Source organism: Eulemur rufifrons, chromosome 2 (assembly GCF_041146395.1).
Source record: "Eulemur rufifrons isolate Redbay chromosome 2, OSU_ERuf_1, whole genome shotgun sequence".
In the NCBI taxonomy this organism is placed as follows: domain Eukaryota; kingdom Metazoa; phylum Chordata; class Mammalia; order Primates; family Lemuridae; genus Eulemur; species Eulemur rufifrons.
Window position 1 is genome coordinate 82,958,664 of NC_090984.1, and position 20,764 is coordinate 82,979,427.

A 20,764-nucleotide genomic window follows, 5' to 3' on the forward strand; every position below is an offset into this window, starting at 1 on the left:
GTGGAGGAAGATGGAGGGGAGACTTCAGCATGAAATAGGCAAGTGACTTAGTAGAATCAAATGAAATGCAAAGATTCTGCTGAGTGAAGCTGCTGACCTGAATTAACAATCGTCTCAGGCTCTGCTCCCAGTTCCAGACTGGCACGGCTGATTGTCCGCCCGGCAACATCTGTCCAGTACACCATCCTCTCACGGCAGTCGTAATCGATTCCAACGACTATGGAGCCCTTTGTGCATCAAATCATAGAATTGGAAGAATTAGGACTCTTTAAAATTTCCCAAGTTCACACTCAGCCGCCTCACTCATCTACGGCTGTAGTGAGCAACCCTGCACAGTGGTCTTGCAAGCAGGAGAGCGGAGCAGCTGGACATGTGGGCTTTGGAGGCCCACTCCCTGGGGTCAAACCCATGCTCACTCAATAGCTGTGTAACTTTGGTTACTTAACCTCTCTCTGCCTTGGTCTCCTCATTTGCAAACCAAGGCTAATAGCAGTATTAATACCATAAATGCTTGTAAAGTGTCCCGATCTGTAATTAGCATACAGTAAGCCCATCAATAGGTGCTGTTACAGTTGACAGTAAAAACAAAGTGATTTAATGAAAAAAATCAGCCCCTTTTGGTCATTAGAGGACATGGTCTCAGCAAAATAAGTCCTTAGTATTTTACTGGGCAAAAACTGAATCCTCTCAAATGTCAGCCCCTTTTCAAAGAGCCTTTCTAAAATTTGTCAACACATGCCCACAAAATCTACTCTCCCCTCCTCTGTTAGTAAGATGAGATCTTTCCTCTACCGGAGCTGCAATCACCCTTAAACTTCTGTCCCTGACTCTTGGGAAGCAAGCTTTCAGTTGTACTCTGTATAAAAGAAAGCCTATAATTAGATGGGTTAAGGAAATGGGGTACGGTGGTTATCCAACCTCTGGCTAGGGAAGTCTTCCTCCATCCTTTATAGCTAAATAAATGAGTCTTTTTTAAAAGTTCCAAGCCTGTGATATTCCTTTCCTCAACTCCATACAGTACTTGCTTCATTCAGTTTCTAATCCCGACTCCTGCTCTGAATAAGTCCAGATGTGCAGAGCCAACATCTAGGGACCATCTGGCTGTCCCTGAGGTCACACCAGTTCCTGCCTTGCCTAACAAAGCCTCCTGGGGCTTGGCTTGCCTTAGGCTTCTGTGAGAGCAGTCAGCACAAGAGACTGCATGAAACAGGATTTGGCTCCTGTGGAAAAGCAACCAGTTCATAAGGGGGGGACCTAAGGTCAACTACACTTTTACTTGAAAATTAACAAGTCATTTGCCCCAGGCAAGAGTGCACACATTCATGTGAGCTCCCGTCAACACAGAGAACCTTGGGGTTCATAAACCCATGTCGAGACTTCAAAGTTTCTTGGAGGAAAAGTTGCAGTTCAAGGAGATTTGCTTAAAATATGCTTATAACCCATGTCCCATTTCTCTTTCAGTTCCACTCCCACTACTTTCACCACCCTGCCTGTATCAGAGCCATTTTCAGAAGTGCAGTCATGCCACTTGACTTGGCTAGAATAAAAGATAGTTGGTGACAGCAACTTCTTAGTTTCTACTTCTTTCAAAGAAACTTTTACAAAACAACATGCTAGATTTTACCAGGGAGAAAAAAACAAACTTGAATCTTAAAAAGAAAGGGGGGAAAAAAACAAACAAACAAACAAACAAAACCATCTTTTTCTAAACACTGGCTGCTCCTGAGTTGTTTTGGACCCAAATAAGGAGTTAGTTCATTAACAGAAGTAAATGCAAACATGAACGCGGTACTTTCTCATGGGTGAGCAAGTGCCTGGCATGTGAAGTTTAAAAATGGAATCAGATGATTTTCCCATTGTAAGTGTCAGTGCCTTTCTAGGGAGCCCCCTTCACTTTTCCCCATTTTAGAGAAGAAATCCCTCTCTCCAAAATGGGGTGCCTTGGCAATAGGGAGGCTGCCGGCTCAGGAAGCGGCACCCCCCAGGGAAAGCTCCGTCCACTCTGCAGCATCACATGCTCCCCAGATACTCATCTACACCCGAGTCCGAGAAGTTAGGAAAAGGGTGGGTCAAAGTGACAGAACCAAAATGGGAGGGGAGGGAGCCCAAACAGTGAGGTGACATTAACTGATTTGCCCTTGGAAATTCTCAGCTGATCACAGGAAGCACACCTTGTAGCTAGTCCTCCTGTCGTTTTATTTCCAAGATCTCTGTGGAGATGTCTGTGACATGGAGAGAACCCTGGGGACTTGGGGTAAAATCCTGTCAATTTTCCCTTGGATCACCACACAGCCTCCACATCCCGTCAACTCTGAAATTCCCCTTCCATAGATCTGAAACCCCGAGCAGCAGCCCTGGTTAGTCAGACACGTCTCCCAGCAACAGAGAGCCCCAGTTCTGCGGCGCTGGCATCGGGCCTATGAAGATGGACTGCAGCCCAGAGACCCTGCAGGACTTCCCCGCACCGCCGTCCTCCGCCAGGCGACAGGGCTCCACTGTGCGCACACAGCCCGCCCCCGCGCGCAGCCCCGCCCCCCGCCCCCTGGAGAAATCCACTTTACATGCAGCGACAGCAGGGTCTTGGCTGCGTCTTTCTGAAGCCTGGTGCCATTGAGGGGCAAGTGGCCGATCTGCTGGCCCTGGGCATACAGCAGGAAGGTGCCCACGGCCGGAGGCGTCACGTCAGGCCGGGGCGTCGGCCGGACGGTGGGCGGAGCCACGGTGGGTATACCTGCGGCGGGAAAGAGGAGAGGAAACAAGGACGGGTGGGGAGAGGGGGAAGAAAAGTTACTTTCCCACATACCAGGAGCCTCCAAAAATATAAAAAGTTCTTCACCCTAGACAGATGTGCTCCAGATGTTCTTCACAAGAAATTTTAATTTCTAGTTTTTTTCCAAGGATCAATTATGTAAATTACTTCCAATTACTAGGGAGGAAGAACAAAGAAGAACAGGAGTTTTTTTTTTTGTTGTTTTTTTAAGGGGAAAAAAAACAGAACCGGTATTGTGTCAGCTTCTCTCTGGGGCCCTAGGGTGGCACATGTCGCCTTTCACCCTGCGCTGGGAGGGGACAATAATCGCTTGTTGAGCTTAGTTCCAGATGTTCTAATTACAGAAGCTGCTAATGACAAAAACCAAACACCAAATCCAAATTGGATCTTAGGTGGAGGACCAGATTGTAAATTAACACAGCATACAGTGACGTCTTACATTAGACCTGGTGACCCCTCACGTCCCCACCTTCACCCACAGCTGGCAACATCCCTACCGAAAGACCTCAGATGCCACCGAGGTGAGGGAGGGCTGTCCCCGGCACTTACACGCAGGGGTGGTGCCTGGCTGCGAGCGCGTGCCCTGCACCTCTCTGCCGTCTTTGTCCACACACCAGCAGAAGTCGCTCTTCCCGTGGCACTGCAGGGGGCTGAAATGGCCCAGGTCATCGCACTGGGGCACATACTGGTCGTCCCGGGGTGAGCCACCGTAGTGCTCCAGCAGGTTTTCCCTCCAGCGCTCACAGACAGTGCGGGGCCTCTGGGTGGGCTCTGAGCAGATGGGGAGTAAAAAGCCTTTGATTGCAAGCCAGGGACAGAATGCAGCATGTACTAGAGGATCCCCGTGCCTGGCCCCCCGTAACGAGGTCTCAGCCAAGTCCCTGGACATTGGACTTGGAAAGCAAATGTTCTCTGTGGGAATCAGAAGAAGAGATCATCTTGATGCTCCTGTCTCCCCGGGCCGGAGGGTCTGTCCTTGAGGCCCAGCACATCAGGAAAGAGGTGAGATGAGTGGTGCAGGCTCAGGCAGCCTGGGAAGGGGGATGACCCTCCGCTGGCCAGGAGAGGCCCACATGGCCCATCTTGCCCACGCCCAGGATGCCTCTGCTGACCCAGCACTTGTGCAGATACTCCTTGGGGACTCAGTGGCCTGGGTGATGCTTAAAGCCAGTTGTTATTCTTTCCCACTTGCTTCAGGCTCCAGGACCTGCTGCTGAGAGGGCCGTCTTGAGACTGGCCAGTGTGCGTCTTAGAACGTGTTACTGAAACCCTGGCTGTGCCACGTGACCCTTAGTAGCCATCCACTGGAAAACCGTACTGAGTAAAAGTGAAACTGAGTGGAATCGGTGTGTGGAGCACGGCAGAAGTAGTGGCAAACAAAACTGACGCTTAGCCCAGTTCCTACAAGTCCTTTAAGCTCCTGGGATTATCTCAAAGCCAAACCTTTTCCTGCAGGCCCTAGCTTCCTCCCACGTTGTTCTGTCCCCCTCTTTTTTCTCCAGCATCCTTCCCTCCTGTTCCCACCCTCACAGCTCACCCCATGCTCAAACTCCTGCTGGCTTCTGTAGCAGAGCAGTTTCCTCCCAGGCGGCTTCCACAGTGCTACTGAGGCCCTGCCCCAAACACGGTGGTTCTCTGAGAAGACTCTGATGCAGGTTGTTGAAATAACTTATTTATTTACGGGTAGGATTACCTAAAGGAACTTAAATAAAAGGAGCTGCTTCTCCTTTTTATAATTCCTGCAACTCAAAGCCTATGGTCTGTAGAATCACACAGCCAAGTACCTAGTTGCTACCACCACCTGCATGTATGATAGAAATCTAGAGGAAAGCTAACAAAACCCAGGCCGGGCCTTCCCCATCAAACCTGCTCCTCTCTCCTAGTCTTCCATATTTGCAAATAGCACCTCCATTCTTCCACTGCTCAGAGCCCGTCATGCCTGACTCCTCTCTCTCCCTCGACATCTGATAAGTCAAACAATCTTGTCAGTTCTACCTTCAGAATCCACTCAGAATATCTACACTTCTCATACCCCACCCTGTCACACTGGTCAAGGGCCTGGTCGTCTCGTGCTGGGATTTCTGCAATAGCCTTCTTACTGGTTTTCCTTCTTACACTTGCCTCTGCCCTCCCTCCCCACCCAGCCAGTATAAACTCAACTAGCAGCCAGAATGATCCATTTGAAACACAAAGGCATTTCATGTCACTCCTTTGCTCAAAATCCTCCAGTGACTCTGAAGAACAAGTTGGAAACATTATGCTTGGGCTCCAGCACCTGTAATTCCTTTGGGAAAGCAGGAAGATTGTGAACAAAAATCATCAGAGCTCAAACCCAACTACTTCAACTGCTTCAGGGTTAGGGGAAGCAGATGCCCTTTAGTTGCTACTGTAGCTTAACCAGGGCCTGTGAAAAGCAAAGCCCTTTTCAAGATCTCATGGAGAAGGTAGGATTCTGACTTCCTCATCCAAATGTGTCTCGAGGAACCCAGAGTGGGGAATGCTAGTTCCTCACACACTCACCATCCACCTCAAGGGGTGGGATTCCCTGGAGAAGTTCCCACTGCCACCCCCGCTCCACATTCTGAACTCACAGGATCCATTTTTGGTTCAAGGGACCACCAACAAGGCACATCTGTTTGGAATGCAGACACACAGCACAGCCAATGGGAAATGGGTGTCTCAAATCACTCATATGTAGACATTCCTTTCCTTCCATACTGTTCAAAGCTACTTCTCAATCCGACTATGGATTTCTTTCTCTTTTGCCTCTGGTTGGCATGGGTGTAAATATTTTGAAATCTTGGGCACAGAGCATTCTCACCCCCCTCAAACTGACCCCATTATGCAGATGAGACTAGTCAGAAATGGAAGCCAAGGCCAAACCAGCAGCGGGAGAGAAGTCTGGGCATGAGAAAGTCTGCACAAAGGAACTGTCCCTATTTTAGTCTTAACTTCTCACAGCCTCCTGGCTCCTCTTTGAATCGCTGTCCTTAACACATGCTTGTCCTAATAAATTTCACCGAATTCTGAATCATTCCCCCCTAAGGCGCCTCCCAACCATCTGATTCCTTCAAATCCCAGCTGGAGTTAGATCCAAGACTTTTCAAAGACAAGACAGGAACAAAATAGGATTTCTCTGTAGCGCCCCCCCGCCTTTTTTTTTTACCTGCAGAATCTTTTCCTAAAAATAGAGACATAGAGGGATTAAGAGTATTACTGTGGATCAAGCAATTGCCATTTTTTACCTACATGAATCTGAGAACCACCGGAGTCCCAGCCACAACAAGATTATAGAAAGAAGCAAAACTGTTGGTAATTCTCCTGTTCTTCTTACTCTCACACATTAAAAACTGAGACCAATATTTATGGAAGGAACCCTTCTCAATAGTAAAGATGGCTCTTTGGCTAGCAGGCTCACAGATACAGGACTCATTTCAGCTAAAACAGTAACAAACCAATCCTATGTTCTTCATAATAAAGTTCTTCTATAATAATAAAAAGAAGTTCTACCCTTCTCTGAACAGATCAAGGAGCAGAAAGCTACTGTGTCTGCCTGCTGCTGGCATCAACCGTGAGCACTTAGTAACCGCGCCCTGGCCAGCCGGGGAACTCTCAGATGGCAACAGACATGTTTGTCCTCAGCATCTCACATCATTTGGGCTAACAAAAAACAGATTCCTGTGCCTCTTCTGAGGGCAGCCAAGGCAAGAGTGATTCCCTGCCAACATGTTAGGCTAGGCTAGAGAGGGCTGGGGTTATCAGGTGAGAAAACTAGCTGGACCCACCTACAGATGTCATACTTACTTTTCCTATTGCTACTAACACAGATGTCATATTGCAATTCAGGAGGCAGAGTTAAGAAAGATAGTTACACATAGGAAGGCAGTTTTCCTTCTGGACAAAATGCTGGTCTGTCCAGATCCTCTAGCATCTCAGATTTCTCTAAGCTGCCATAACAGACCCAGAGCAGCAGCCTCAGCCTGACCTATATACTCAACTTCTGGTCTTGTACTGGAGGGGGTCTAAGGGATCACATATGTCATATGTATATATGTCCCTATAACTTGTGTGCACGTGTTATTATTCAAGTGTTCCTGGGAGGAAAGAGGCTATGAAAGGCTGGTGACCAGCCCTATGTCCACATGGGCTGGGCAGGGGTTATAATCTACCTACCACCAGTGCCACTCTGTTCTTGAGCCCCAGGCCTAAGCTGGTACCAGGTTTCTTTCCTGTCTGGCTCACCTGGTGGTGGTCCACAGTGAGGCGGGGCAGAGCCAGGTGCAGTCCGGGTACCAGGGACTTCATTACCATCATGGTCCACACACCAGCAGAAGCTGGTGCTGCCATGACACTGTAGTGGCAGGAAGTTGCCCTGCTCGTCGCACTGGGGGACGTGGAGCCCGGCCCCAGGGTAGGCATGCTGTGCTCGGGCGTAGCGCTGCTGGTGTTCACAGGGTTTCAGGCCCGAGGTGGAGTCTTCAAGGATCAGGGCAGAAGGAGACACAAAGGACAAATAAAAGGTATTGCAACCCATCCACTTTCACCAGCCAACCTCAAAGTCTCCTGTGTTGAAATTTTTTTTTGTACAACTGGAAGATGGCACGACATGAAAAAAATAGCAAGGCACTGGGATTGTGGAGCCCTGAATTCTTATTTTAGCTCTGCCACTGTCTACCTAGTTTCTCTCCAATTTTCCCAGTTCATTGGTAAGTCCCTAGCTGACTCTAAGTGTAAAGAAGCCAGGCCCTCCATGAGCCCTCAGAGCCTGTTGCTGTCTGGATAAAATGAAGAGCAACCCATGGCATCTGTCCAAACATCCAGGAGACTCTGAAGAAAACAAGTCCAACCCCACTCTTCCCCTGAGGCCCCGAGTTGAAGTCTCAGAAGCTCCAGGTCAATGGCAGTCACCAGACTGCACTGAGCTGGCCAAGTTCCCTAAAGCCATCAACCGTGGGTGCTTACTCCCAGCTCACTAGCACATGTGGCTTCTGCTTAATAAATGTCACCTCAATACATCATCTGACTCATACTCATCGAAGCAAAGCAGATCACTAGGGCAGTTAACCAGAGCTGCTGCTGGGTAGGACGACGGAGGGAGCATCTACTCCAGGCCCCGGAGAACCCTCAGTGCACTAGGTGGCGGCAGGAGGTCCCCGAGGGAAGAATCCAACGAAGGCCCCAGACCAGGCTAAACCACGAGTGGGCCAACTGTCACAGAAATATACCACTGAAGGAGCCAGGAGACGAATGTGCCTGATCTGGCCCCGCAAACCTTACCAGGTGTGCACTGAAATCCATCCCCGTGATATCCAGGTTGGCAACGGCAGGAGAAGGAACCAGGGGTATTGTAGCAGGTAGCCGAGGGGTGACATCTGTTTTCCGCGCATTCATCGACATCTGCAGGTCAGGAACAGGGACAGGGGAGGGGAAGGAAGGAAGGAACAGCATGACCTCACTGCACACAATCTGTGCTACTACATGGTCTTGGTACATGTGGATCAGTATCGACCTTTGGGCGCGAGCAGAAAAATGCTGGCACCTAAAGGTAAGCTTAATAGGAAAAAAAAAAAGTCAAGGAACATGTGAGTTAACACAGACTAAAAATGTTCAGTATAGAAATCAAACAGGTGGTCACTCGCAGAAAAAAATATCCTGCGGTATATTTTGAAAACATCTTTCATCTACAGTGAATTCCAGGAAGTTACCTTTGAACTAACCTTTAGACTATAAATCATTAACTTCCTTTCAGTAATGCTACAATAAATATATGTAATGATAGTTTTTCTTCCTTTCACTGTTGGCACCATCTCCCTGTAACATTCAATAACAGAGGCAAAGGAGCCAAAGGCGGCTCCAAAGACTTTTTCAACTAAGAAACACATTTGGTCTTGTCTAATCAGAGCCCCACTATCTAGAATACCCAATTATTCAGACATTTTCTTTACGTCCTACTTTTATAAATATAAGAGAAAAAATAAGAAAAATATTATCTGGGGTTTTGAAACAACACATAAAAAAAGAAAATCTAAATTCGTCAGGCATATCAGCATAAACAATTCAGTCCCCTCCATTCTCCACCTGGTACTATGACGATTAATGTCCATAATCATATTTTTCAAAACTGTAAAATCCTGATACTTCAAACAAAAGCCATTTGTATTCCGTTTATTTAATGAAATCAGCACATGCCAACAATAGCAAGTCACTTCCCCCACCCCCTAAAAAGAAACTGAGAAATGAATTGTTAAAACTAATGCTCAATGGATGAGATAAGCTCTCTTAAAAGGAAGTCTTCTAGAGTAAGAGGAGGATAAACAAAGGGCGTAGGTCTGATCAAGGCTTGGCTGAAAACAAAACAGTAGTCACATTCATAATGATGAACAGAAAATGTTTTTAAATGTGTGAATAGAAAAAACAACAAGAGGGGACAGAATTTCATCAATTTGGTACAGCCTATGGCAGAAACAAATCAGCCTGGGAAACCAGAGATCTGGAGCCCTAACTGTGATGGGACTGGCCTGGGGACGGGGGTAGCTTCTCACCTGGCCCCCCAACGCCCCAGATGAAACCCTTGTAGGCTTCTCCACACCACCTGTATTCTGACTACACTCTCACTGAGCCACCTTCTCATAACCAAGGTGCTATCTCAGGTCCCACTAAGCAGACACATTGGACACTAGACATAGCCCCTTCTGTTCGCTGAAGAAGAATCTCTTACGTCATAATTAGCAAAGTAACATTCTGCTTATCCTCTGCCTGTGGGAAGTTTAGTTTACATACATCAGTTCCTTGGAGTCCAAAAAACTTCTGAATGCTCAACACAGCCAAGTCTAACACCACCCAGAGAGGCCCTGCCTGGTGAGTAGCTGGGTGCCTTCATTTCACCTACACAGGCAGGAAGGTAGGTGTAAATTCATCTGCAAGGATAGACAACAACAAGGTGTTCCAGTTAGCGCCTCAGTTATCCTAAAATAAGCCAACACTGTCATATTTAATTATTCTCAAGGTTGGCTCCATCTCTCCAAAAGGACAACTCAAGTGCCCAGGGGGGGAGAGGCTGGTGAGCATCCAATTCCTTGGGCCTGGCAGAGGCCGTAAAACTGGCTGTGAAACCAAAGCCGTAAAAATTAGCATCCAGCCAAATGCAGGAAATTAAAGCTATTCACAATACGTGCGCTAAAAGTACTTCTAATGGCAACAGGAACCCCAAGCAATGACAGGAAGCAGGAATTCCTGAGACACAAGGCCTATTTCTAGAACCCATGGAGCGGTTTCTTAGGCTTATTTTTGAACTAAGAGAGAGGGGATTCCCCAGAGCTATGGTCCCCTGATGTTCTTGGAACCCACGGCCGGCCCGAGGACAGCCTGCCCACAGCTGTGCTGCCACCGCTGCAGACTCTAAGGTTTTGGGTAGACGGTAACTGCTAAAACTGACCAACCTGGAGGAGAAGGCCCTGAAGAGACTGAAGGCATCACAAGTGAGAAATCCCCGTCCGCAAAAAGCTAGAGAAGGTGAAGGCTCCTGCCTCGCAGGCCACGACTCCTCGGAGGGCCTCACACCGTGACGGAAAATGAACGTCCAGTCGCCCCAGGGCCTCTCCTCGGGAGCACAAGCCCTGACGGGGTTGTGGGGAGCCACAGCTTCTGCCTAAAGAGGGAGTCGTCTTTTCTACTTCACAGGATATCATGCATCGAGGGAGAAAATCTGGACAGACTTTCAGCCCCTCAGCAAGGGAGGAGCTTTCCTCATCGTACCACTGGGGCAGGGGCCACTGACTCTGCTTAGCAGCCACGGGCAGGGGTCTGCAAGGACCGACAGAGACTGAGGGTAAGATGACACTGTTCAAGGAGTAGCAGAGTCCCTTTATCGTTCAGGTAATGAAAGGTACCTCACTCCCAGCACAGTTTTCTCTCTTAAGCTGGTAACGAACCAGTTTGGAAGATGTGTTTAAAATCCTCCATTTTAAGGTCATGCTTTGGGGCTTCAACATCCTTCCCAGGGCCCTAATTCTGAGCAAAACCAGCTGGAGCCGCTTGAAAACAAACCCAACCTCTGGACTCCAGTTCCCCCACCCCCCACCGCACACTTGCCTTTGAGCCCAGTGAAATTCCCTGGTGCCGATTAACTTCAGCCCCGCCCTGGACCCCAACAAAGGTTTCGGCCCACAGGAGCCCCCATCTCTCTGCTCCCTGTTCAGAGTTGAGCACCCTGGTGGCTATACCCCTGTGCGGTGTGTGATGACCCCACCCCAAACCTGAGTGTAATAAACTTCCTTTCAAGCCTCATTTTCATCTCCTGTGACTGTACCAATTTTACCATACCATGCCCACCATCTATGCTCTTAGAGCATAAAGCCTGAGAAAGAATAACGTCAGTACCTTCCTTCAGCCCCCTCCTGAGTGATGACATCCCATCATTACAGATCAACACTCATCTATAGCCCAGCTTCCTCAGCTCACACTTACTCCTCCCCTGGGAAGGCCCCAATGCAAGACAATCTGCTTTTGCACCTGGCAAAGTCACCAAGATCCATAAGGACAGATTTGCCTGAGAAATACCCAGTTTGCACCAATACAAAGGTTGAAATGACTCCAGATTGAGGGAAACCAGAGAAGACCTAACTCTACTTGGATAAAAGCCTCCTGCTAGTGACTCAGACCACACTGAGAACCCAAATCCAAGTGCAGCCTCACCAGAGAGCCTGGGTTTTAACAAACTGTGCCTGGAGAAAAACCCACACACTTTGTTATTTTTAGTTTGATGGAGTAAAAGAGTGTGTGTGCTTCAAGAATGCACATTTCCCACAAAATAGAGCCTCCATCAAATATCCTTTGGTGACTGAAACACACATGCACTATGGAATACCTTTAAATATATGTGCGCACACACACAGTAATGTATTTATTCTCCAAGTTACCTTCATGATTAGCCTAGCCTGATGTACCCATGGGTCTTTAGAAAAATGGCTTGTTTTCTACTGCCCCACAATCTGAAAGTTTGGAAGGCAACCACGTGGTAACTGGCTGTGGCAGGCAGCCTCTGACTCCTGCCTGGTGGTATTGATGGTCTTGTGTAATCCCCTCCCCTCTAGTAACTTGCTTTTATCTAATACGATAAAGTCACATTGGGGGGATGTCATTTTTGTGATGCCAACTTCTATCTTGCTAGCAGACTTTCTAGCTGGCTTTAATAAAGTAAGCTGTCATGTTAGAGAGGCACATATGGCAAGAAACTGAAGGCAGGCAATGACCAGTAAGAACTGAGGCTCTCAGTCCAACAGTCCTCAAAGAACTGACTCCTGTCCATAACCCCGAGAGGATCTTTCCACAGTTAAGCCTTCAGATGAGACCACAGACCTGCCTGTCTCCTTGACTGAAGGCTCGTGAGAGATCCTGAAGCAGGGACCCAGCTAAGCCATTCCCAGGCCCCGACCCACTGAATAGTACATGTGTATTGTTTTAAGCTGCTACATTTGGGGGTAATTTGTTATACAGCAATAGATAACTAATGCACTGCAGAAGCACCTGATGGGTTTGTGAGCTCCAGAGAGAATCCTAAAAGCAGAGAACCAGAGATAAAACAGGGACTACTGAAAATGACAGAAATGAGAGGGCCTCCACAAAGAGTGGCAATACTCTAAAATTCCCAACATAAAAAAATAGCTCATTTCAGGGTCCTTATGTGACCCCCAGAAGGTAACCAAAGTCTTACAGGGCAAGTGGAAGCAAAAAGAAGGGAGAGAGAATGATTCTAGAAAGGATTAGAACAAGCAGTATCTTACCTAAATTAACATCCTGATTATTAATACCTATCACATCAAGGCTGCAATTAATTTTAACTTCTTTGTTTGAAACTAAAGAGCTAAAGAATTAAATACCTTCAAAGCACCACCTCTGCTGACCTGAGCAGCCAGATGTTTAAATATGAAATTCTACAGATACGATTTTTTTCTGCATTCTCATTTCTTAGAGCTGGTAGTGAGCTAAATCAAACTGAATAAGTTCCACAAAGGTGGAAAAAGCATTATTCCCACTGTCAGGCTTGTGGACCTCACCCTGACTCCATACCCATACAGGGGCTCCCCTGTCTATAACAGGGGGAGCTCTTTGGTTGGTCAAGCATCTGTGAATGACAAATCTACCTCATCCTAATTTGGGAAATACTTGAGCTTTATCTAGGGCTGGGGGTGCTTATTAAAGAGGTTCATAGTCTTGTTACGTGACTGGGCCAACTATCAAGATACACAGGAATCCCAGCTGAGGGTTACCACCTGTCTTAGTTCGCTTTCTGTTGCTTACAACAGAATACCTAAAACTGAGAAGTATCTAAAGAAAAAGAATTTGTTTCTTATAGTCTGGAGGCCAAGAAGTCCAAGGTTAAAGGGCCACATGTGGTGAGGGCCTTCTTGCTGGTGGGGACTCTCTGCAGAGTCCTGAGGTGGTGCAGGGCATCACATGGCTGGGGGCCGAGTGTGCTAGCTCAGGTCTCTCTTCCTCCTCTTATAGAGCCCAGTCTACTCCCATGATAACCCATTAATCCATCAATCCATGAATGGAATAACCCATTCGTGAGAGCAGAGCCCTCGTGACCCAATCACCTCCTAAAGGTCCCACCTCTCAATACTGCCACGCTGGGGGTTAAATTTCAACATGAGTTTTAGCAGGGGACAAATATTCAAATAATCCTTCCATAACTCAACTCCAAAAATATTTAGGAAGAAAAAAGGGCTGTACTGAACCACAGCTTTGGATCACTTCAACATAAATTATGTTTCTGAGGAAACCACACAGCAGAGCTTCTGCACGGCAGGAAACATTGAGAACTGGGATCAGGCGGCACCACATAGCCTGCCCCGTCCGGAGAGGAGCAGAGGGCTGGGCTGCCATCACGCGTTTGTCCCGTCAGTGGGACATGTCCTCAGCCTGCTGAAACCTGAGGAAAGGGGGAGAAGACTGAGAATGGAACATCTGGTGAGGAGGAGGAGCCCACGCTCTTCACATCTGCTACGATGCTCCCTGGAGTTCCCAGGCTGTTCTCAGCAACCAGCGCGGTGGGCCCCGGTGGTGGCGGCGGCAGAAGCAGACGGCAACTCAAGGAGAGCAGAGCCTGCCTTTTATGTTTCTATGCCCCACACAGGCCCTGTCTCATTCCAAACACCTTTCCCACCATGCTCTCATCCCCACGGTCTCAGGTTCCCATAACTGTGTGCAGGGCTGACGTGAAACTGAGTTTCAAGCTGATCACATGCCACTGGGTAAGTTCAGAAAATCTTTCATGGTTTATGTAGATTTACTGAATAATCTCTATATTAAAGAACTACTAACCCTAGTTTCACGAACGTTTATACCCAGAGAGTTATAGCTAGTCTTTAATTCATACCCACACATATTCTAAGCTAAATTTGCATGGTTAGTCCTGAATTTTGGTTTAGTGGTTTTATAAAATACTGTACGGAGTCTTAAAGACAGATTTCTGAGAGAAAAGTTTTGATGAATCAGGTATGCATAATATCTGTTTTATCTGTGGAATTCTTTCTTTTCTTCTCTCTTTTGAGAGAAGATAGGGAAAAAGGAAAGAGAAAGAATCATACGTGTGTTTAGAGATTGCATTGCAGAACAGCACAACTAAAAGCGCCGAGTTAAGCCACTACCACAGAGGCTGAAGGATGGAGACTTCCCGACAGGAGCGCGCGCACCTCCCCGCTGAGTTCCCAGCCTGCACTCGCTCCCTGGGACTGAAGGTCACAAGCTGGCAGGGCTCTGCGGTACTCCAGGAACGTCTCCATACAGGCCAACCACACGCGCTGCCAGCCTTGTCCAAGGCAAATCACCCTCAGTGCCCCTTTCAGACTCAAAGGTCACCTTTTCTCTTCCTCTTTTGGCAACTGCGAGGATGTCTGAGTCAAAGGAAGGGAGAGGCCCTTTCTGGGAGAGGCCCGGTCTATGTGAAGGTGTGGATCCTAGGCTGCTTTCAGTCTGCTGAGGCTGACCCGCAGGTACTCACCGGAACACTGGTGCCCGGTGCCCATGTACCCAGGCAGGCAGGCGCAGCTGAACGTGCTGCCTCCGTGGTGAATGCACCGGGCCTGCCCAGCCGGCGCGCAGGTGTGACTGCCATCCTCGCAGGGGTTGGGAGGCGGGGCGATCACTGAAAAGAGAAGCAAGGATTTCAGGCCTGTGAAGGATGAGCCTCACTCCTCACAGCGCGCCCGGGGCCTGTGAGGGATGCAGGTTCTCGGGCCCCACCCCAGAGCCAGTGGGCCACAATCTGAATTCTAGCGAGATTAGCTGGTTCACACACATACTAAAGTTCGAGAAGTGCTGATAGGGGTTTGTGGTTAAAATATTAAGCATGAACATCCCAAACAGTCCTTGATTAAAGTTTATAATACTCCAAAGCAATTGCCAAACACACAAACACACACACACACAGTTTCTCTTATCACTGCTACTTTTTGATGCCACTGGATTATAGAGTGTATTTTTTCTATCATCATCTAGTTCTATCAATGGAATGACTTTGGAATTCTAGTTCTTTTGGATCCATGTTTAGAGCTGAAGCATTTTCTGGGACCCTACTTATTAGAGACAGAGGTCTTTTGCTGGACAAGTGGCATAAGCACCTGTGATTTACAAATCTACCTCATTCTAATTTGAGAACTACTTGAGCTGTATCTAGAGCTGGGAGTGTTTACTAGAGGTTCATAGTCTTGTTACGTGACTGGATCAACTACCAAGACACACAGGAATCCCAACTGAGCCGAACATCCTTGAATGATACCACCAAAAATATTTAGGGGGAAACAAAACAAACAGGGCTGAAACTAAGCCGTAGCTTTGGGTTATTTCTATGTAAATTGTGTTTTTGAGGAAACCACATTCCAGAGCTGCTTTATAACAGACATGGAAACATGAATGGGTTAGGGATAAAGAGTAAGATTCAGCACCATTTTGGCCACAAAGAGAAATGATTCTGGTACTCACAGATGCAAGTGTGCTGGTCATCTGCAAACTCATAACCGCTCCGGCACTCACACCTGTAGCTCCCAGGCAAGTTGACACATACAGAGTTGGGGCCACAGCGATGGAAGCCAGTTGCACATTCATTTACATCTAAGAAAAAATAAGAACAGAAAGGTGCTGCTTAAGTCAAGGATCCCAGAAGTGAAGGTCTGAAAACCTCAATGTTTTCTAACCACTACGATGATCCAATGGGACTGATGGTTGGTGCACTAAACATGAGTCGAAACAGACTTTCTAAACATCAGGTATGAATGCACATTGCGGATGATAAATAAAAATCTATTTCAAGTCATTCATGCGTAAGCCATGGGAGGCAATTTTTGAATGAATAGTCTAAGAATTCTTTAAGTCTTTTAAAAATAATGGATACTTAGAAGAAAAATACACTAACAATTTCTTTAAAATATAAACAAATTTCTATTGCTGCTTTTTGGGCTATAATAGATAAAAGAAACACAATGTCTGAATTTAAACAAAACCAGAAATCATGCTTTTTAGTAAATCTAAGAACTACTTAATACAGGCTCAAAATTAGAAAACTCAAAATATCCAGGAATTGCAATAGTTGTTTGTTTTTTTTTTTTCCACAGCTCTAGCCCAAGATGCCCCTTCTTTCAAACCTAACTAGGCCATGCTTTAGTTTTTAAATAACTGCATTCAGATTAATAGCTGCTAAAATCACGGATCAATGGAGATCATAGAGATGGTAGATGCTCGTCTCCTATAATGACATGTTGCTGGGGAGGGCAAAGTGCAAACCAGGGCTACCTGAAAGACACAGAGATACGGCTCTTACCCACACAACTCCGTCCGTCGCCCTGGTATCCAGATGCACACTCGCAGGTGTAATCTACACCTGTCCCCGGATGGCACCGGGCTGTTGTGTCACATGTGTGGCTCCCATCATAGCAAGGATTCACTGGAGCAGGGTCTGAGTCCTCTGTATGGGTAGAAAGGAAATAAAAGCATAATCTGGCTGTTGCTAAGAGAGTGACACAGAAGGAAGGAGACAGAAGAGTCCATGGAACTGACTGTGTGCTCGTCTGCTTTGTGGCACACCCGGAGGCCTTACTAAATCATAAATATCCAAAGCCAGGTGGGTCACCTGCTTCGCAGTTTTAAACTCCAGAACGGCTCCCCATTGCCTACCCTATAGACAACTGGTACCTTTTCTTGCTTTCAATAGGTTTGGGCCTGGGAAATAAAAATGTCCAACACATCTTTTTATTTAGAAGTACTTTTTCTCTATCATCTCCTGAGATCCTGAGAATAATTCTGTGTGGTGAGCTGTTGCCCCCATGATGGGTCATTTTCACATGAGGAAAGTGAGAAACATGGGAAAAACTGCCTGAGCTCACAGAGTCAAGAAATGGTACCGCAAGGACTCAAATCCCAAACTTCTGTCTCTAAATTTGGCAATCTCTCACTAAAGTTCACTATTTTTATGGGTAAAATCTAATTAATAAAAGTATCTTGCTTTTTAAAGATTTCTAAACCAAGTAAACAGAATGATTTTCCCAGTATTTACTCTTCAGGAATAACCTTGCCATGGACCCATCCACCCACTAGGTAGTGATGACTGAACATCTGAAATCTTCCCTAAAGAACTCTATTTCTAGATACAACGTAATAGCTAATGCTCCTTGAGCATTTATTAATATGTGCCAGGCACTGTTCTAAACTGTGTGCATATACTATTCCATTACATTCTCAGAACTGCATAGTGAAGAAGGCATTATAATCATCATTTTTCTGCAGCACAGAGAATCCAAGTAACCTGCCCAAGGTTTTACAGTCAGAAGAGGTGGATGGAGCTGAAATAAAATAAAAACCCAGACAATCTGGCTCCAAAGCTCATGCTTTCCAGCACTTTGCTGCAGCCATCACCGAAAGAGCTTCACGAAGTTATCTAGTCTAAGCCAATGGCACAGAGAGGTTGGAAGGGGCCCCAGATGCTCAGATGGGATGAATCCATTAACTTTGGGCACTTCTGTGTACTTCTGATTCCTCAGGTGTGAAATAGAGATAAAAATGCTTATATCTGCCAGAACTGCTAAAAAAAATAAATAAATAAATTTTAGAGATCCAATATAATGCATTTGAAAGGAGGTTCCCATTGGCAGGTCTACCCAGCCTCCAGTGACTGCATTCCTCCTCCTTCCTCAGTGGGGCCACTGTTCATCCTCATTTGAGGTTGTCACTTTGTCTCAGTCCCTAGGAATTCTAATCGTAGATTCAAAAGATTTCAGGAGCCCCAACTAAGCCTGTGAACCTTTACGTTGAGACATCTCTGCTACTAAGGGGGCTCAATCCAACTTATAACAATTGTCTTGTACTTCTGTGCCCGAGTCCCTGTCTTGATAGCCAGCTTAGTACATTCCAGGTCCCACCACCCTGCACTCCAGTCCCCTGGCTAACCCCAGACACCAGCACCATGGCACCCGCAGGCTGACCTCGGCAGCGCCACCTCCTGGATTCTCTAGCCTTCCGCTCTGTCTCACCCACATCTCCCCCCGCCCCCCCCGCCCCCCCCCCATGTGGGTGAGACCTGCCCAAGCGACTTCTACCCTAGACCCCAGGTGCTTGCTGCTGCCGCCTGCCCCGCAGACCAGACTCCCTCCCAGGGTGCAGGACAGCGGGCATCTCCCCAGCGCTCGCCCCCGCCCACGTTACGGCTCTTCCCATTTTCTCCGCTAGTCTGCCGTGAACTGGGATGTCTTGGCTGAGATACCCGTGCTTTCTGGTAAACTCCTGCCATCCACTTTGTAAGTAACACCACAGCGTGGTCCTGTACCAGAAAATATTCCCCTATTATTGATGCCCACGTTATTGGCTGAAAACAAGGAGGGCTATGGGTTTATCCTTGGTTCACCTCAATGACGTCGGCTGGAGTAACAGAATCTTTGCCAAAACAGCGGCTGACAAACGCTTCCAACGCTTTGTCAGCATAAGCCTCGCTCCCCGAATCACGCAAACGACCTTGGGAGTCCCTCCCTCTGGACCCCTTGGCAGGCAGAAGCAGCACAGCACTGGGGCTGTGGTTGCCGAGTTAACTTGAGAATATAGACCAGGTCCCTGACTCAGGCCCCAGCACACGTAAGCCCAGAACAACAGGGTCATGTCCTCACTGAAGGCCCAGTGTGAGACAAGAACCTGAGTCTCCCCCTGTTATTTCTCCATTTTAGAAGATTCTCTACAAAATGCCTGGCATACCCCATCAAAGGAGGAAGTAATCCTCAAAATGTTTTAATTTATAAATACTAATGCTTAGCCTTCTTATTGAGTACTTTCCAGCATCAAAATTTCACCATGGCACATTCCAGCAAAGATTAGCGAGTTCACATGGATGTCAAGAGCTTACCACTCTGCTAGGCATTAAAAAAAAAAAAAAAATGCAGCCCAAAAGTTGACTAGCAAACTTGGATAGGATACACTATCCTACCTGAAATTAAGAAAATGTCCATAATTACATGATAACGATTTACAATGTAGTGCACTGACAGGACTGCCTATATAATTTGGAGAACCCGGTGCAAAAAAAAAAAAAAAAAGATGTGGAGCTCCTTGTTCAAAAATTAAAAATTTCATGACGACAACAGCAAAGCATTAAACCAAGCACGAAGCCTTCTGAGCATGGGCCCCTGTTCACTGAACTTGGCTTCCAAAAACGTTTTAAAAATACATTTCTAATACCATTTCACGATTCACTCTTTATGGCTTGTTAGCTTTTCTCCTATTATAGTCAGCAAAGAACAGCATTATCCTTCTTAAGACATTTTGTGTTTCACCCTCACCCTCTTAAACTGTTAGACTCTGACAGAGGATCTGGAACTAATTTACTCATTTAATTAGGAGGGGAAGAGCGGTTTTCCTTAAAGGGACAGTCTGTTCAGCTTCACAGCACAGCCCTCTGCCCAAAGTCTCCCCACTTCTCCCAAAGGACCCCTCTATAGTGGAAGGACAGGAAGCATTTTGGGATCCTGCTCTGTGACCCCCACAAAAAAAGCCAACCCACACTTGAAGCTCAAACAGTCAGGGGCGGCACTGGCGGTCAGAGTGAGCAAGAGCTGCGGCCCTGGTTCCTCGCTGGGAGAGGCATGCTCAGCCTGCATCCTACCCTGGGAAACCCGGCTCCCACACTGGGTGGTCAGGTACAGGCAGCTGTGTTGTTTTACATGCATTCCAACCAGATAACAGCTCCCTCTGGAAAAAGTGAAAGACTCAAGATAGAGCTATGCACTGAGAGAGGAAAGAAAAGAGCTTTTCATTTTGGTGTTTCCTTTGTTTTCTTTTTCCTCATGTTTCTCCTATTCAGGTAGACTGTATAGTATTGCTTGGGGTGGCTGAAGTAGGGTTCAAACACACATTGCCTCTTTTTAGATTTGGTCTAAATGATGAGGCAAGTTACAAGGCCAGGGGAGTACACAGGGAACAGCAGGGCCGAGAAGGGTAAGAGTGTGGGCTCTGGAGCCAGTGCCCAGATGTGAGTCCCAGCTCATACCACTTATTGTGACCTCAGTCTTGTGAGCTGTAAAATGGGATAATAATATGCTTCCCCATTGGGTAAAGGTTGTTGCAGGGCTTAAATGAGTTAATTCACGGAAGGTATTTGGAACAATGCTTGGCAGCAAGTAAACCATCCTTTGCTATTATTACTTGACTTGGATGGAAGGCAAACATCATAAAATTCTAAGGACAAATTAGCAACTTAGTACCTGCCAGTTTGCTGGCTTTCTCAGACCCTTTCTTACTCCCATTTGGTATGTCTCTAGGAAAAAGACATCCAGAGATATATCTTTTCCCTACATGATTCCAGAAACTGAATGGACTCTATGGGCCTGTGTTTCGCTGATGGCTGTCATCACAGATCAGATGTCTACACCCAGCAAAAGACTGAACCGGACATATAAAGAGTGTGCTCCCCAGTAATTTTTGTTTTAATCTTTCCTTAAGAAATACACAACAACAATC

At 46.9% G+C, this 20,764-nt stretch overlaps 1 protein-coding gene across 1 annotated transcript in view; it reads right to left on the bottom strand.

Annotated features, from left to right (window-relative positions):
- Window positions 1-20,764, bottom strand: part of NID2 (nidogen 2) — a 58,578-nt gene that overhangs the window by 5,980 nt on the left and 31,834 nt on the right. Inside the window, exons 10-17 of the mRNA XM_069464891.1 lie at window positions 16,590-16,733; window positions 15,755-15,883; window positions 14,775-14,918; window positions 8,048-8,167; window positions 7,013-7,246; window positions 3,320-3,541; window positions 2,562-2,731; window positions 98-227 (exon numbers count right to left, since the gene is read on the bottom strand). Coding sequence (XP_069320992.1) covers window positions 98-227; window positions 2,562-2,731; window positions 3,320-3,541; window positions 7,013-7,246; window positions 8,048-8,167; window positions 14,775-14,918; window positions 15,755-15,883; window positions 16,590-16,733 — 1,293 coding nt within the window. The remainder of the gene's footprint in view (window positions 1-97; window positions 228-2,561; window positions 2,732-3,319; window positions 3,542-7,012; window positions 7,247-8,047; window positions 8,168-14,774; window positions 14,919-15,754; window positions 15,884-16,589; window positions 16,734-20,764) is intronic.